At 39.3% G+C, this 18,326-nt stretch overlaps 3 protein-coding genes across 3 annotated transcripts; 1 reads left to right on the plus strand and 2 right to left on the minus strand.

The window, feature by feature from the left end:
• Positions 1-2,196: 2,196 nt before the first annotated feature.
• On the plus strand, positions 2,197-3,887 carry LOC115745863 (F-box/kelch-repeat protein At3g06240-like). The gene has a single exon (XM_048282842.1). It carries the CDS (start codon positions 2,359-2,361, stop codon positions 3,478-3,480), a length of 1,122 nt encoding a protein of 373 aa, XP_048138799.1. The 5' UTR covers positions 2,197-2,358; the 3' UTR covers positions 3,481-3,887.
• A 2,482-nt stretch (positions 3,888-6,369) lies between these two features.
• LOC115745874 (protein ALUMINUM SENSITIVE 3-like) lies at positions 6,370-8,606 on the minus strand. The gene is made up of 3 exons (XM_030681489.2): positions 8,208-8,606; positions 7,002-7,247; positions 6,370-6,759 (listed from the first exon to the last, which is right to left on the minus strand). The coding sequence occupies exons 1-3, from the start codon at positions 8,436-8,438 to the stop codon at positions 6,445-6,447; spliced, it is 792 nt and encodes a 263-aa protein (XP_030537349.1). The 5' UTR covers positions 8,439-8,606; the 3' UTR covers positions 6,370-6,444.
• Positions 8,607-17,495: 8,889 nt separating this feature from the next.
• On the minus strand, positions 17,496-17,912 carry LOC115745858 (dirigent protein 17-like). The gene has a single exon (XM_030681471.2). It carries the CDS (start codon positions 17,910-17,912, stop codon positions 17,496-17,498), a length of 417 nt encoding a protein of 138 aa, XP_030537331.2.
• Between the last annotated feature and the right edge of the window lie 414 nt (positions 17,913-18,326).

Consider the following 18,326-nt stretch of genomic DNA (forward strand, 5'->3'; position numbering starts at 1 on the left):
AAGCAATTACCGTGCTTAACCTTAAGTTACCCAAGGGCATTTACGAGTCGAGTTTGATCTTGTTGGTACTCGGCTCAACTTGCAGACAGGCCTTTTGAGCTTTTCTTTTTTCCTGGGTCATACTTTCGAGCTTCTTTAATGGTGGTAATAGTTGACGCAAAATTCTTATATATAATATTCAAGCTTATTGAACTCGAGTTCGACCCCGTTTATAAATTAATTATATTCAAGACAAATTAAATTGAACTCGGGTATCTCGGCCGTCTAGCATGGTCCATGTTGAGAAAAAAAAAGGTTGTTCCATCGAGAAATCGAGTCAGACCTTGGACTTGGCCGTGTATTGACCCAACTTAGATCAACTATAGCCCATGCTGCACATAAACGATTAACAAATCCGAAACACAAAATTTGAGACGGAACCAGATCTGAACCCTTTGGCGTCCGTACTCGAAATCTGAATAGGCAAATTATTTTACAAAATTGAACTTCAAAATGATTTCAAAGTCATTAGCTGCAAATGCGTCCAATTAAATATAAAAGAAATCAAAAGTAAGCTTCAAGAATAACATGCCTAAAAAAAAAAGTATTCTTATCATTAAATTCCAAGTTAAATAACTTGGAGCCTCTATAGGGAATTTCATGAACCGTAGAAAAGCGGATTCCTCTCAATCTCATAACGCGTCATATGAAGTCATGATTTTTCATAAATTTTCGTAGCACTCATATAATCAAAATAATCCCAAGGAAAGACAAAAAATTTATTTACTCGTGTGAGACGACAATTCGCATAAAAATTAGAGATATGCTTATGAAAAGTTCTAAAACTTGTCACACTAGTGCAATTGAGTTCTAAAATTCGCAAAGAGTACAATCAAGTTCTAAAACTTATCAAATTGATCCAATCGAGTTCTTCCGTTAACTCAGTCCACTTTAGTTGGAAAAATGTTGACGTGGATTTTTTAAAAATATTTTTCCTCTCTTACTTGACTAAAATGATATCGTTTTAGTCAAAATATTTTTTAAATATAATTTAGGTTTAAATTAATTTAAAAAAAAGCAAAATTTATAATAAAATAATTATAAAAAGAAGAAGAAGAACCTCGGGAGCAGAAGCTGCAGAACCAACGACGGTTTCCCCAGCTACCATGGCCCCACCATAGTCGGAAAGGGCCGGCGCTCCATTTTCAGCGTGTCCAGCAGCCCGAGGGATTGCTTGTCGAAGCCCATGCTCAGGACCTTCGGGTGCGTTGCTTCACTCGACTCGACGGGCCAATCTTCATCCACCAGCGATCATGACTCAACGCAATGCGCTCCCAATCGCATCTTGATTGGCACAGAAACGGCGATCGACAATCATAGGATAAGAGGACGCACCTCCGATTTTGCATTTCCCTGAGCTAGCGAGCTGAGAGTGATTGGGGGTGGATGTAGGGACGGAACCTTGGCAACCCACCACGACCACTACGGCCACAACTCACAGCTCCGACCTGAATTCGGACGAGAATCCGCGACCCTGCCGACCACTTCCCCACCATCGCCAGCCCTTTCGGGCGATGGTGGGGCGGTGGCGGCGAGGGTCCTCGCCTCCGGTTCTGCAGCCTTCGCTCCGAGATTCTTTTTTATATATTGTTTTTGCTTATTTTTAATAGTAATTCAAATTAAAATTATATTAAAAATAGATTTTGACCAAAACGATGTCATTTTAATCACGTATGCGAGAGAAAATAATAAGAAAAGTTATGTCAGAATATTCGAATAATTAAATTGGACGGAGTTAACGGAAGAATTCGATTGTACAAATTTGATAAATTTTAAGGCTCGGTAGAACTTTTTTTATGACTCAATTGCAGCTTTGTGAAAAGTTTTAGGATTACTAGATATCCCTAAAAATTAGTTTCGAGGAATATATGTGATAAAGGAAATCGATTTCTCGAAGATCATAGTAAATCCCAAGACTTAACACCAATATACTTGGGTCCTTAATAATTTTTCCTTTATTTACTTGGAAAAATAAGGCGAGCTCTTACTTTTTTTTCTTTGTGAGAAAGAGTGGGAAAAATTGTGCAAAAGTTTATTCGTCGATCCTTTCCGTGTTTTGTTTAATTAGTACTTTGAAATTTGAATTATCCAAAATTAAGCGTGCTTAGTAAATTCTGGCTCAACGCAAAAAAAAAAAAAAAAAAACACACAAAGGAGGGCAGACATGGTATTAACCTCGGCTCCGACCAATAACGGCGAGGAAGAAGATAAGAAGCTCCTCTCGATCACCATGCAAAGTCATCTTCATCATAGCCGTCGTCGTCATCAAGGCCCTGTACACGAATTTCGCCATTGAAGGGGTAAAGCGGAAGTAAGAAGATGTGCGACTCCATCGACCTCCCTCAAGAGATCCTGATCCATATCCTCGCGAAATTGCCCGTCAAATCGCTCGTCAGGTTCCGGTGCGTCTCCAAATCATGGGACGCCCTCGTCACGGACCCTTCTTTCGTCTCCCTCCATCTCCGCCACGCGATGGCGAGCCACGACCACTCCGTCGTCCTCCTCCGGCACTACTCGCTCACCGAGCGCAAGGAGCGCAACACGCTCTACCGCGACGGGGAGTCTTTCTTGGAGCATCAGGAGCTCGAATTCCCCTTGATGACCTACGACACTTACTACCTCGCCGGTTATTGTAATGGGTTGCTCTGCTTTTCCGACTATATCATCAACCACCTCCAGGTAATCCTCTGGAACCCGTCTCTCCGAAAGTGCGTGCGGTTGCCGATCCCGCGGTTTGTCGATACTGATATCACGCACACGTATGTTCTCGGCTTCGGATTTGATTCGCGGCGCGTCGATTACAAGGTCGTGAGGTTGATTTACATGCTGGGGAGGAATTGGTCTGTCATAGTGCCACCGGAGGTCGAGGTCTATGAGCTTAAAACTAATGCTTGGCGAGGTATCCAGGCGGCCGTTCCTTATGTCATACCGGAATCTTCGTCTCAGGCCTTTGTGAATGGGGCTATCCATTGGATTGGGTATAACCCGGATGATAAGGTGGCTTCTTATCCTAGGTCGATTGTGGTGTTATTCGATATGAACGATGAGGTGTTTGGGGAAATGGAGTTGCCGAAAGGCGGGGATTATGCAAACAGGCTGAATTTGTCGCTGGCCGTGCATCAAGATTCGATTTGCTTGTTGCATTGCCATCCGATGGAAGAAGATGGGCATCAGTTGTATGGGGTTTGTTGGGTCTGGGTCATGAAAGAATACGGCGCGTCGGACTCCTGGTCTAAGCTGCTCACCATTAACATCGGGGAGCACGGCGGGATCGGGAGGGTGTTAGGTTTTAGGAAACAGGGGGACGTTCTGCTCGTGACTCACAATGACGAGCTGGTTTCATATGACTCGAGGAGTCAGAGTATTAGTCGGCTTGGATTGTATGGTGTGGCGAGATCCTTCGAAGTCATCCCGTACATGGATTGCCTAGTTTTATTGTAAGGAGAGGATACACACTCTTCAGACAACCAATTATTTCCAGCAGAACATGGTTTGATGAGAAAACATGTTCTTATTTCATGGCTGGTTAGGTTGTAGGTAGCTTACGTTGGATTTCTCTCTACTGAACCAGAGTGATTAGAGATACTTAGACTTTAGTTGTTTTATAGGGTCGATTACTGGACTGATGGAGTGTCTCCTTTTACTTGTCTGTATGATGTTTTATTTTTTGGGAGTTTCAGATGGTTGATTGGATGTATGCTACTGTTAGTTGGGGCTCCTATTGCTACTGTTAGTTGTCCTAGCAAAAGAATGATAATAATCTCTTTGTTCCTGGTTTGTTCATTTATTCATCAGACTAGATCAATCTACGGTATCTCCAGGTTCAGTTCTTTTACACTTTCATGGAAGTTCATGTTGTTTTGTTTCGGTTGAGTGCTCTTAGTGGGCGTTAGCGCTGCTAATGGGTTCCCTCTGAAAAGCTTCAAAACTTAAATCGGTTTAAAATTATTAAGAATCTATTTTTGCAATTTGAACTCATCCTTATATGTATGCTAACTGTTAGAGGTTGATCCATACATATGTACTCACATTGGGTTTAATTCTGATGTAGTTGTAATTTGATCTTGTTATCTTGTTAGCTTGTTTGACCAACAACCCTGTTGATGAGTTTTGGTCATTATGGTTGCTGAAGCAACTCTGCTGCTGATATATGACCCAACAAAAAATCTGCTGCTAATAGAAGAAGGTTACTCTCTCTTACTATTGGAGGCAGGAAGATAATATCGTTTTTCCTTGAGTTCACCAGATTGTGCATTAGTTACTAACGTTCGTCAGGATCATTAACCAATTCGTGCATAAAATACTGTCAGTACTTTTTAGCAACTTAAGGATTTTTAAGGGCTTGGAAATAGTGCAAAGATTGAGAAACTTCTTTTTTTGAAACTGATTTTTAGACTCTGTTGCTAGCGAACTGCTGTTTGAGTTCCTTTGATGTAGATGGAGTTATTAGCTGCTCAAATTTCAAATGGTTTCTCAAGATTCAAACTCTATTGGCCATTGACATTTCGTGTGATTCATGCTGCTTTTTGCTCAGTGTTTTGTGGCCTGTAAACGTAACAGATCCTAATTGGCAGTTCGGCATGTTACTCACAGGATAATACGTTTGAGAATTTGTCTGGTTCTCTTGGTCATTATTCAAATGTGGATGTTTAAAAAACCTTCTGCACAGATTGAATTATGTGGATATAGTAGCCTAATGTGAGAGTTCGAAGTTCCAACTTTTAGATTGGCCTGATCCAGTGATACAACAGTATGCTTGTCCTAAAACTCCTAAGTCAATGAGACTCGAAAGTATTCTGTGGTCGACAAATACCGGACGAGCCTTGTTTTTATCAACTGCTGGACGAGCCTAAAATGCAGTTGCTGGGCACGTTGCCTGTGGTCGACGAATACCGGATCTTCCGCGAAGCCAAGCTGTTATTTGGCGATAGTGTATAACATGCAAGGAGCTGTTGATTCCTTACCTCATTGTACACTGTCTGCCAAGCAACGATTTGATTTAACGAAACTTCAAAGGCTGTTGTTCCTCCTTTTGTTGAGCTTTGGACCCTAAATGGAGGTTTTGAAGTTTTTGATCAACAAGGTTAGCATAGGTGGTAATAACGATAATCGGCATGGATGCTCTATCGTGTGACTTCTACATATGCTCTCTTCTTGTAGTTGTTGAACTGAATTCAATCTAATGTAGAATTCGTAACTGATCAACTACAAAGCAACGAATTTAATCTACATGTAGGCATCAGAGAAAGCACGTAACCATATACTTGTTGAAAAAATAGCTTTGAAATCAAATGTATTTGGATTTTTCCTGTCTAGACTAAGGAATGACAGTGTGTTTTTACCAACTACAACAGCCGAAATAAGAAAATCTCTACTAAAGACTGGAGAACATGATGTTTGGTAAAACAGATCATGATGATTCAGAAACTAAACCAAAATGGAACCGTCAACATCATTCCTCTTCTTGTTTTCAGCTGCTTTAGGGTGATGAGAACATTAACCAGCTCGACCTAGTCACACAACCTATGATGATCGTCCCGTGCACAGCTTGGTTCCTATCAGCAATAATCATTTCCGTGTTCCATTCCTAGCTTGTGACTCACGAACATTGCATGGGGGTGGAGTACTTCCGGTTCCAAGAAGCGGCGTAGGTATAAAGGTTGTCACAAACATCTACAGTGCCTTAAAACTGAAGCCCATCCAAGCTGCTGCCGCTTCGAACCCATTGTCTACCAGCCACGGCAATGTCAAACCGTGCCTGATCCCATCCAAGGCACGCGGCTTCTTGGGCGCCCACAGCAAGGTTAGGGCCGGTATTGGCGAGCCACCCTAGCAGTGGGACGGCAACTTGACCAAGTGCACCCGACGCTATGTCAGCCAGCGCGTAGCCGACTGCAGGATGCGCCACTCGGATGGGGAGCACTGTGAGAACGCCTTCTGGGGGGCACTTTCTGAACCTATAGTCTGGCGGGATATTACATAAATGATTACCCGTTTCGAGCACCAAGTCCATAATTAGCTCACATTGGAATTGTCGTACGTAATTAGTACGGATAGAAGCTACCTCTTCCCCAACATGTCGTATTTTGTATCAATTTCATGGAACTCTTGTATGTAATGAAAATATTCTCACCATGCGGAAGATTAAGTTCCACTTAAGTTTAATCAAATCATGGGCATCTTCTAAGCACTTCATTGACTGAAATTCTTGAGTGTGTTTTTGTTTTTCATTTTTCCTGGACTAGATCTGCATCGACAGTTCTCAGTTCATAGGAATCTCAGCCTCCTCTTGTTAATAATAATAAGTAAAGCAATTACAAATTGGTATCAGGGAGAAAATGACCATTCGATCTTCGATTTGATTTTTGCACCAACGATCATATTCTCACCATAAATGATGCAATCTCAATCCGAAGAGAAGACAGAGACTCGTAATTGGTGAGCATAGGTGAAGAAACCAGGCTGGGTGAGGTAAGTCGAGGTGATGCTGCTAAGCGTGGAAGCGCCGACAAGCATGTTCATCACCACGATCTGAATCTGAATGGCCTGGAGGGGCGAAGCACCTCCCATTATAAGCCCACTCATTGCTCCTGGAAGCGTGATCAGACCCACCGTTTTGGCATTGTCCAACACCGGCGAGAGTCCAATCACCAGCGCACTCTTCACCTGTTGCATTATGGCCTGTTCAGGGGTCGCACCGAGAGCCAATGCCGTCTCCACCTATCAAAAAGTTCATGAATAATTAGTTAAAGAGTGCACTGCTGGGGAATGTAACCTGCATTTGTTCCCTTATGTTGAGGCTCAAATCTATCTGAAGATGGTTTGATAAGGTTATTTGGAAGAGTTGCCCTTATTCAATTCATCAATGAGAACTTTCTTTATCATCTTCTGAACAAGTTTTAGTCCACACTTTCCAAGAGAAGAAAAAAAATCATTAGGTAATATGATTTGTGGTGGCAAACCCGATTAATTTGTGACTTGATGTCGTCTCGAAGTCGTTTCATGGCGACTCCAGTTACTGTCATCGAATTTCCAATCATCATCCCAGCAACTGGTATAATATAACGAGGAGTGAAAGGAAATACGTGCAACAGCACCAATGCCAACATAGTCACTGAAGTTCCGGCAAAAATCGAGGCTCCAGCGATGTACTTGCCGTTGGGCACGTGCTTAGCTCGTTGTCCTGCTGTGTGACCGGCAATACAAACCTGCACTCAACGGAAAAGGAAAAGGGAAGGTAAAAAATTTGATCTCCATGCCATTGCCATTGAAAAGTTCCAAAAAAAAATTTACTCAACAAGGAGAACGCCAACGTAAATTGCTTCCAGTTTGTACTCGTGTGAGGAGATGATCAAAAACTTGATATCAATCACTCCATTGCCATTAAAAAGCTGACACTGAAATCTTTCGATGAAGTTCCTTCGAATGACTTCATATCTAAGGTATATAAGAAGCAAATTGTAGCGTGGGCATGTACAGATTGATTAAAATTTTCCGTTCAACTTGTCGCCTTTTCGGAAAAAAAACCCTAACCAATTCTGTACCTGTTTAGCTTACATTACATCTATGCGAACACATCATACCATATCCATTACAGAGTATTCCAATCGGTGGCCTTAACTTTCACATAATTTTCATCAGACTCGGAAAGCAAAACAGGAGGGAGATTCCGTAATTAGGGTTCCGACAACATTTTCCACCTATGTTTGCAAACCCAAGCTCTTGGAATCTTCAGGTACTTGAATGGAGTGGTATTATCCATGCTTGTGCTTGAGTTAAATGTTATATCTTGTCTCAAACTTCTACCCGCTAGGAATGGTGAAATCCGATCGAAAACAAGTATTATTCCTGGGGGACATCAACTTTTCGAGACTCCATAGAATTCGGCTGGATCAACACTCATAGATAAGAGAACTTTCCTACAACCTTTTGATAAGCACAGGACAACACAGAGGCTCGAGTCTCAAGATACGCAGAAGTTTCTATAACTGGGGGAAAAGAAAGAGCCTTGCTTTCGAGTGTCGAATGTTTGAAAAACTCCCACATCAATAACCAACTAAAACAAAACCGACCGACCTTGCGAAATCGAAAGGAAAAAAGACTGAAACTTTATAAACGAAAAAAAAAAATATATAGAGAGTTAATCAGAGGAGGAAGAGATAGCAAACCATGAAAATGTAAGCCAGGAAGATCCAAGCAACGCTTTGGCGGCTGAAAATGAACTGCAGAACGAAACCGATCACGGAGAGCTGAAGGAAAGCTCTGAAGATGGAGTAAACCATCTCCCTCTCCAAGCCCAACTTCTGCAAGTAGGACAGTCCCACCGCCATGGCCACCACGGCGAGTGCGGCCACCGGCTTAATCATGCCCTTTGCAAAGTGATACTCAGCAGCCATCATTGCTCAGCCAGAGAAGAAAGATATACCAATTTGGACGTGTTACTAGAGAAAAGAGTGAGTAATTGTGAAGGTAACGCACACTGATTGAAAAGTCTTTGGTAGGTTGTATTTTATGTGGCTGTCGTTTCTTGTGGTAATGATGGAGTATGGCGGCTGCCAAGAGGAAGCTCCCGATGAGGAAAGAGTCTATTTTACAGATTCAGCTCAACATATCCCACTCTTCCTTTTGGATACTATTTGACGTGGAGGAACAAAATTTGGACTGGACCACAGTCGCTCAACATCACGACTCGAAAATCCTAGATGAGCTGAAAATGGCTCCTCAATGTTTGGATCTTTTTTTAAAACAAGTTATACTGATGACAACCAAAAACGTGGACCGTAAAAGTTTAATTTAAGCTAGTTTTGGCATTTTGGCAAACACCTATTGCGCTCTACTTGACTGAATGTTGTAGAATGCCATGAACACAGATCTCTATCGCATGCTACCAAACACAAAAAGGAAAAGAAAAAAGAAAACTCTTCTTTACTTGTTCAAAATTTTAAGCTAGTTTTGGCATTTTAGCGAACACCTATTCCCAACTTTTGGAGTGTGCGTTTTCTTTAACTATAAATGATTTTCCATTTTTTGGTAACCAAACATGTGAAATATGAAAAAGGGATTTTCAGACATCATTTTCAGCCAAATCGTGTTAATCCAAGATTATGCGATATTCGGATTACCCAATATAATAACTACAGATTGGTGCAGGTGTCCCAACGTAAAAACCGATTAGTACAAAGTTTGCATTGATGCCAGGAAAAACAGAAGAGAATGGGACTGAGTAGTTTAGTCAGCTCTTTCCCAATCTCGACAATAAAAACAATGCTGGGCTGGGATTTAGACTTGAATGACGGAGAGAAGGCGATTCTGCGAGGGACAAGAACAGAGAACAGCAATCACTTGGGGAATTACATGGGCAACTTGGTTTTGTGAACTTGAGGCAGTCAGAACCGACAGGCGAGTTAAGCTTTTTTATTAGTATGACACGTCAAACGGGTGTGTCGGATCAGATTTGGGTCGGATCATAAGTGGTCTGATCCAAATAAACATAATTGACCCGTATTTATAGCCCATTTATTGCAATACAAATCTATTGATTTATACCCAACTTGATCCATATATCTAAAATAATTTAATCAAATCTTGAAAAACTCATACCCAAACTAAGATGGGAGTGCGGAGTGAGTGAGCTTGAGTGAGGGCAAAGGAGAATGGAGAGCGAATTATAGAGGTAGGTTGGGTGTAAGAAAGTTGTAAATCCTTTTACTACCCATTTATGTTTATAACTTTTTGGGAAAAATCCAAAAAAGGGCCTGAAGTCCTCTTATTTTTTCAATTAAGGGCCCAAAGTGAACTATGTTTCAAAAAAGGGTCCAAAGTGACATAGTATGTTTCAATTAAGGGCCCTAAGTATTCATAATGTTTCAAAAAAGGGTCCGGCCTAGAGGGCATTTGCGTCATTTCACATTTTAATTTTTTTATTCATTTTTCTTGTTTTTCCCGATTAAAAAAAAAAAAAAACTCTCGCACAGGCGGGAGGGGCAGCCCTCCCGCTTGTGAATGTCCAATTTTCCCTTTTTTTTGTGTGTGTGAGAAAACAGAAAACAAAAGGAATAATAAAAAAGGAAAAAATTAAATAAGTGAAAAGACTAAAATACCCTTAAATCATGCCCTTTTTTGAAATTTTATGATCATTTCAAGTCCTTATTTGAAACAGTATTCACTTGAGGCCCTTATTTGAAAAAAAATGAAGACTTCGGGCCCTTTTTTGAAACAACATTCACTTGGGATCCTTATTTGAGAAAACATGAGGACTTCGAGCCCTTTTTTGGATTTTTCCCTAACTTTTTTATAATCGGTTTATTTATTATTATTATTTTTGGTCAATAATCCGTTTATTGAATATAACTAATTCGAATAACAAATCAAGCCACCGTATGTGCTAAGAAAGGAATTTACAGTACACTCTTTGTTCAAGGATGAAGTTACAAAGATCCATATGAGCAATTAACAAGTAAAACTGCTGATTCTAAGCTTGAAGAAAAACTACCAGCTTAATGCTGCCGCCCACTTCACTCAGTAGGGTCAGCACATTTTCAGTTACTTGCGCCTGCAAGCGGATCACTCTCTGTTTCTAGTACTTGTTCAAGTCGTCAATTGTGATATTTTACTTGGTTAAATAAAGAGATAAATTGTTTCGACCAAAAAAAAAAAAAAAAAAAAGAGATAAATTTAGGGCGGCGCTATTTCTACTCTCATTTTGGCTAAGACATTCTTTTTTGCTAGTCAACTTACTAAAATACCCTCCTCTTTCTTCAATTAAATGTTTCTTTTTGTATTGGGTTAATCCACAAATCTACCTTTATTTTTAGTTGATGTTAATAAAAACGGAAAAGAAAAATTGATCACAAAATGGAATTGATTAATTTGTTAAATGCGTAATAAAATGTCAAACATATTTGTAGATATGTATTAATAAAGGATAAACACATAAAGGAAAAACATGAAATTTCATGTTGTTCAACTCTTGATGTAAAGAAAGGAATTAATATCGATTGTAATTCAATCTCATAGCAAATGGATCAACTTACTCGAGTTTGAAAGTGCAGAATGTGTAAACAAATTTTCAACCACATTTTGCAATTCATATTAAAATGTGAAAAGATAAAAAAAAAAGCATAAATAAGCAATTTGTAACTTTAGAAACCTATAAGTCTATTTGAAAATTACCCATAGATCAATATCCGCTTGATAATTATATTGGATTTTAAATTTTATCTTTGTAATAAAATTTCCTTCAAACTATTTCCTAAAAAAATAGATAGTTAATGTATGTTCATAAGCCGTTATAACTGGAAATTTCTAACATTTTATATAGTTTTCTAATTAAAAGTGTGAAATCATAAATTAAGAATAACGAACTTCTCTAGGAAAAGTGATAACATAATGCATTATAGAATGATATTTTATTGGGTGTAATTTGACATTTATATTGTGAATTTGATATTTAAAAGGAAAAATAGAAATAAAGGCAGCTATGTTGGTTAGATTGATAAAAAAAGAAACAATAACTTAAAGGAGGAGAAGTAGGGGTAAGCATGGGTCGGGTGGGTAGGATCCGGACCTAGACCCTAAAACCAACTCTATTATAACCGGTTTCTAATTTTTGGAATCGAGAACCAAGTCTATTTATCCTAGAACCTGTTTTGAACCCGACCTTGTTTTTTGATCCGGTTCCAAGGTCTACCCGAGAACATGTTTTCCTTTTTTTTATTTATTTCATTTTTTTTATCAAAATAATATGAGTATCTATGAAATAATCTAAAGTAAAAGATGAATAATAAAACTTATTATCCACCAAAAGTAGCAATCCCCGATATGAGCAATAAAAATGACAATCTATCAAAAGCAACAATTCAAAATATAATAATAGAAGTTACAACTACCAAAAGCAATAATGATCTTACAAAATGCTGAATTAACAAGTGTAATTCTTCCTATCGCACTACCATCAAAATCCGCTAATAATCTCTCCTTTTTGTCTTGCAAGTCAAAAGACTCGAAGCCCACTTTGAAACTTACAAAGGTTGGCAAAAGAAGAGAGATAAAGGGGGGGGTTTAAATAGTAGCTAAAACCGGTTCTAAAATCGGTCCAGGTGGGTCTTCACCTGAACCGCCAACCGGACTGGTTTCAATCGGTTCCCCAAAATTGGAATCGATTCCGGGACCGGTTTGAGCAAGAACCGATTCCTAACCCTATTTTTCGGATGATCCGATTCGGGTTCTTGGTAAACCCGGTCCGGTTGCATACCCCTAGGGGAAGGGTATTTAGGTCTATTGATTGAAAAGAAGAGTATCTTAGCCAAGATGGGAGTGGAAATAGCGCTGCCCTAAATTTAAGGAAAATTGACATGGTCAAGAAGGGATTGGCAGCAATATAAAGGGGAGAAAAAAATGAATGGCACATGCAAAGAGGGAAAAGACAAAGAAGGAAAAAGACTGCACCTCTCAAGACCTCCTTAAATTGTTTGGCGCTAATGTGAAATATTCTTAATTTTTTTTTTATCTTTCATTTTTTTTCTTCTTTTATGTTTTCTTTCCTTTTTTTCTAAACCTTGGGCCGGGGAAGGTTGGCAGCCACAACCGAAGGCATCATGGCCCTCACCGACCACGAGTAAAGGCCTCCTTGCCCTTGCCTACCACGGTTGAGGTCTACGACCCTCGTCCGTTGGCCAACAAGGGCATCATAACCCTTGCTTGTAGCCGACAAGGATCAGTTGGTGACCTCGCTATCCTAGGGTTAGGGGAACATAGAAAATAATAAAAGAATAAAAAAAATCTTAAATTTTAAAAAAAATGTCAACATAAGCTATTTTTGGCTAAATTGGCCGAGATGACTTAATTGGCAAATAGTCAAAAGGTTTAGTACTAATTGGCACAAGTAACAAGCTTATGACTGAATTGGTAAATTTTTATAAGGTTTAGGACTAAATTGCCCAAGTTAAAAAGTTTAGGAATGAACTGGTAAAAGTAAAATAGATTTAAGACTTTTTTTTGATAATTTTCCCTGTGATTTCTTGTCATCAAAATTGGACAAGCAATAATCAATAGACTCCAACCGACTTGGAAGGCTTTGGTTGTTTGTAGCCAGGTGGTCATACTCTAGGAGTAGGCCTTTGGATTGTTTCTTTAGAGCTTCGGCTTCGCTTCGAGTTGTCTTTAGCGCCCATGGCAACACTTTTGCTCTAGAAATCAATGCTGGTCAGAAATTGATTTTTTTACTTTTGTTTACGAGTAGAAGTTGATTTTTGTACTTACGGAGAGAAATAAATTTTTTTCTTTTTCAAGTGGCTCCAAAACTATTTTTGGAGTAAAAACATGCTCCATAGTAGAAAAATGAAGTCATGTAATCAAATAGATTTTTGCTCCAAATGTTGCGTCACCAAATAGATTTCTACTCCGGAAGTACTTTTGGAACATAAATTGTACTCCATAAGTGCTATCATGCCTACCCGAACTTCCTCGTCTTTTGTCTCATATCCATTCCTTGGCTTTTTCTTTTTTGTCCTTTAGGATGGCAATCTCGCCCGTCAAACCTTTGACCTCCTCTGCACTACCGTTTTTTCCCTCGTCAATATCTCAACTCTGCTTCTTGGTGGGATAATAGTATAAATAGTCCCCGTACTTTTAATTTATTCGATGTGATCTTTAAAATTTTGATACATGTTCAATTTAATCCCCTAAACTGTATGAAAATGTTCAATATTGTCCTAGTTTGAACAAATTTAAAGTTCATGGACCACATTGCATATTGATCAAAGTTTAGGACCATTTATGTTATTCACCCTTTCTTGGCTGCCTCCATGGTCTTTCCGAGCAATAGAGTTCTCGTGTGCAATGGTGCAATCTATCAATCCTCTATGAAGTAAACCACACTGCTATCAAACAATGATGATAGAGGAGAGATCAAGGGTAACTGTAAGAGTTTTTTATTTTTATTTTTATGTGGACTATATTAATAGATATTGTAATTACCATTTTATGAGATTGGTCTAATAAATAAAGATTACAAAGATTCTTAATTAGTTTAATATGGGGCTGACTAGTGTGGGTCGAGTTGAACCCGATCTGTGATGAGAGGGTCTATCTGAAAACTTTAAAAATAGAGCTCAAGTCCCTCCTCTAACTTTAATGCACAAAATCCTTACATAAGAAGTAGTTATAGAACATTATTAGTAAGAGGCAACCTCACCGAGTCAACGATTCATAGGGTAATAGAGGAAAAGCGCTTGAGCCTTGGATTGTACTATTCCCCGTCAATAACGATGGATTTAACAGGTGCATAAATTCCTTTTCTCTATTACTATGTTTCGAGATTCTAGTTATGGTGATCTTGGGGTGCCGTTTTAAGGTTTTTCATGGCTTACCTGTTGTATTAGAGCCTCCATAATCTAGAACTCGAAATCGTAAACTTGGCCTATTTTCAGAATTTTTGTCCAGTAAAAATTGATTTTTATCACATGCTCGGATTGTGCTCATCGAGATGAGAAAAACCATGGGTGGATCGCCACCGAGGAACGCTGCACACGTGATCATACGCAGCCATGCATCTATGGGGCATCAGGTGTGTGAATGCCATGCGTATGCGCGTGTTAGGGCTGACATTGTCCATTGATGACCCCATCGTGATATCAGCGACCTGTGACCCGACTTGACTCAGTTGACTATTGACCCGACTCGACTTGTTGACCGTTGAATTAGCCCCTTCGATCATTGACTGTTGACTGGTTCAGTCGTACCAGTTGGACTGGTCTAGTGGTCGGATTAGTTGAAGGGCGCCACATGTGTTTCATGCATCGCGCATTCTAGAGGTGCGTGGAAGCTCTAATTGGAGCGTTCTTGATATCGACGTGCTTGTATCTCGCTCTACATGTGGTATATTTATTTACATGTTTGATGCCTTTAAGGATGTGAGAATGCATACAGGACCCTAAATGTGTGTTTTTTTAGGGTATTTTTTGCATTTTTTCTTGTATTTATCTACGATTTTGGGAATACAGATGCAAGCTCACATGTTTATGATCACATACATGTAGTGTAAAGTATGATCCATTAATAGCATATATAAGTGTTAACATTTATAAATGAATTGAATAATGTAATTAGCATCGCATGCGATTTTAGTGACTCATTGCCGATGTTTTCAAGTACAAAATTACGGGTGTATAATAAAAGTGAGACATAATATATATATATATATATATATATATATATCCATGGTATGAGAGAGTTTCATAGATTCAATTGGGTTGAGACTGCCAAAGTGGCACATTTGATTGCGTTCAAGAGATATCGGGTTTATATTGTGGTCGGATTTCTCCTATTCTTATATGCGGTTGCACTCTCAAATGAGGTAATTGTGTATTGGTTCGGAGAGGGTCACATGAACAACATATGATTGAGAAGTAACCAATCATAGTGGTTCATACACCCAAATGTGGTGAATTAATGAAGGTTGGAATATATTCTCATGGCCGCTGTCATGTGGAGAGTATACAACCGCATGTCACGTACTCTGTCCAAAGGTGATTATAAGATGATATATGTAAGTCTCAAGATAAATGCTCACATGATGCTAATCGTATACAATGTTTTTTTTTTTTTTTTTTTCAGTCACTTTCTCTGTAAACGGCAACTCCATTACGATAGAGGTTATTACTGGTTCAAATTTTAAGAAGTCGAGAGAGAATTTTCTATTTGTATGGATTTTGACGTGGTGGAAGAAGTTTAGACTGGACCATGGATGAGCTGAAAATGGTTTTTCAATGTTTGGATATTATTTATTGAGGTAGTTCATTTTCCATACATAACATTAGATCATAGATTGCTAATAAATTGAAAACATTTATTTATCAAAAGTTGGACTAATTTAAAAAACTAAAAAAAGTTAACTGATGACAACGAAAAATATGGACCGTAAAATTTTAAGCTAGTTTTGGCATTTTGGCAAACACCTATTGTGCTCTGTTTGACTGAATGTTATAGAATGCTATGAACTCAAATCTCTATAACATGCTACCAAACACAAAAAGGAAAAAGAAAAAGGAAAACTCTTCTCTACCCGTTGCTCAGAAATCCAGTAATTCAGTTGGGCCCCTTATTTCCGTTAGAATATGAAGTTGGTTTCTGATATTGGTTTGCAAAAAGACGAAACGGCACTAAAGTTCGAAATCTGCTGTGAAGAGAAGAAACAGTAGAGAAGAAGAAAATCTTGATGACGGGTTCTTCGTGCGAGCATCCGCACGGACGAGATGAGTTGTTTTCTATAGGATGCTTGGGGCAAATGATTTCCTATCTCCACGAAAGCGAGCATTTTTCTTACTTTTAGTGTGTGTTTCCTTTATTGTAAACGATTTTCCGTTTTTCGGTAACTAAACATGTGAAAATATGAAAAACGGATTTTCAGAAATTATTTTCAGCTAAACAAACACAACCTTAACGGGAATTTAGCCTGGACTTCCATTTGGAGAAGAGGACAGGAGATTTATCCAAGACTATGCGATATTTGGATTAGCCAATATAAGCACAGATTGGTGCAGGTCTCCTAACATACCCACCGGTACAAAGTCATGGAGGCTCCCTTTATTTCATTATCTCATTCCTCATACAGCTCTGAAAGATATCCAAACAGGGCACTCAGAGCACTTGCTAAGACTCATCGAACACACTCTGTAGTGATATGAGAGGATGTTGTTGTCTGCTTAGCAGCCACTAAGAAAAGTATACCAGGAAAAAGAGAATCGAAGTGAATCCCAGAGTCATGAAACTGGAATTTTCTAATCCCGAACACGGATAATTAGGTGGCACCTACACCGTATAACGACAACAACATTATGGTAGCAGCCACGAATATGATGAAGTGCCTCATAAGAAGTACAGTCCTGAGATGACCTGCTTTCTAGTGCATTCACAACTCAGAATGGTCATATATTGAGCACAGTCGACATTAGATTAGCTAAAGAGATATGGTCCTAAGATGTGACCCGCTTCTTAGTGCATGATCGGATGATTTGAATGATAGATGCACCTAAAGACGACCCGCAGGAAGACCATAACAAAGTATACCTACATAAAGAGACAGACATATCCAGAAGTCGGTAAATTTTTTTAGGCACCTTTTTTCTTTGATGATCCTCAGCAAAGAGAAGAAGTACAAGCAGATACCTTTCTGGTTGAGATCAAATGTAGTATCTTTTCAGATCAATTTAACGAAGACAAGATTTGAAGCAAAATGACACCTAAGATAGGGAGCGAAATAGTCGGGGCACAAAATCATTTACTGTTCATTCATATTCCTAGGGTACTTTTTACCATCCTTTGGCTGATCCGCGGTGCTCAGCGTCTGCATTCAGGAGGTATGAATCCAGTGACCAGCTTCCTCAAACCACCCTCGCTTATCTTCACCTTGTTCCCGAATTAGAGGCCTTACCTTTTCAATATGGCATCAAGCTCCTTCAACTTCTGTTAATGGATTTTAGGCCTTTCCTGATGACCTTTAGTGCCAGCGATTTCAGAGGCACCGTGATGTCCAAAGGAGGTAGAATATCTTCCAGCTCATGCCACTCAAAATCTTCAGAGTCACTTTCTTCGTAGGCCACCCTGTACCAGCTAGTTTCCCTATCAAACTGCACGACAGTACCGGAAAAATATTGCCCGTCAAACAGTTTCCAAACTTCTCTCCCTTCCATCCATTCACCAAAACCTTGTAATCCGGGTGACTTCGCCTCATGCTTGAAATCAGAATATGCAGGAGGGCCGTTGCTGGAGTTCAACTTTGGCACCCCATTGATTACTATAGGTGGTTCTTCAGGCAAGACATACACCCCTGCCGACAGTGAGTCTAATTCCAGTTCTTTGCACGTTTCTTCCATCTACAGTTGTCTTCATATATCCTCAGACACTGAACAGAGCAATCTATTCAGATGCAGATCACACTGCAGGGTTTTGTATATTCCTTCTTTCAAATCAAGTTTGTTCAATTAAACCCATGCCACAATGATTATTTCTAACATAACAGAGCCCACACTAATAAACATTTGACTTAGAAGCAGTAGACTACAAAGTTCAGCTGAAAATAAAACTCGTAGCATATATATGACGGCAGAAGACCAATGCATTCACTGAATTATAACCAAAACAAGTGTGTCAGAAAGTCAAAAGACATCTTGGAAGAAAGATGCTTCATAGGAGTGCAATACAAAGTTTCCGTGGTCCAACATCATTAGGCAGAGCAAATTGGCATAACAAGCCCCCTGAGATCATCGGTTGAAGAAACAAGAGTGCTG

The sequence above is a fragment of the Rhodamnia argentea genome, chromosome 7 (assembly GCF_020921035.1).
Source record: "Rhodamnia argentea isolate NSW1041297 chromosome 7, ASM2092103v1, whole genome shotgun sequence".
Classification (NCBI taxonomy): Eukaryota; Viridiplantae; Streptophyta; class Magnoliopsida; order Myrtales; family Myrtaceae; genus Rhodamnia; species Rhodamnia argentea.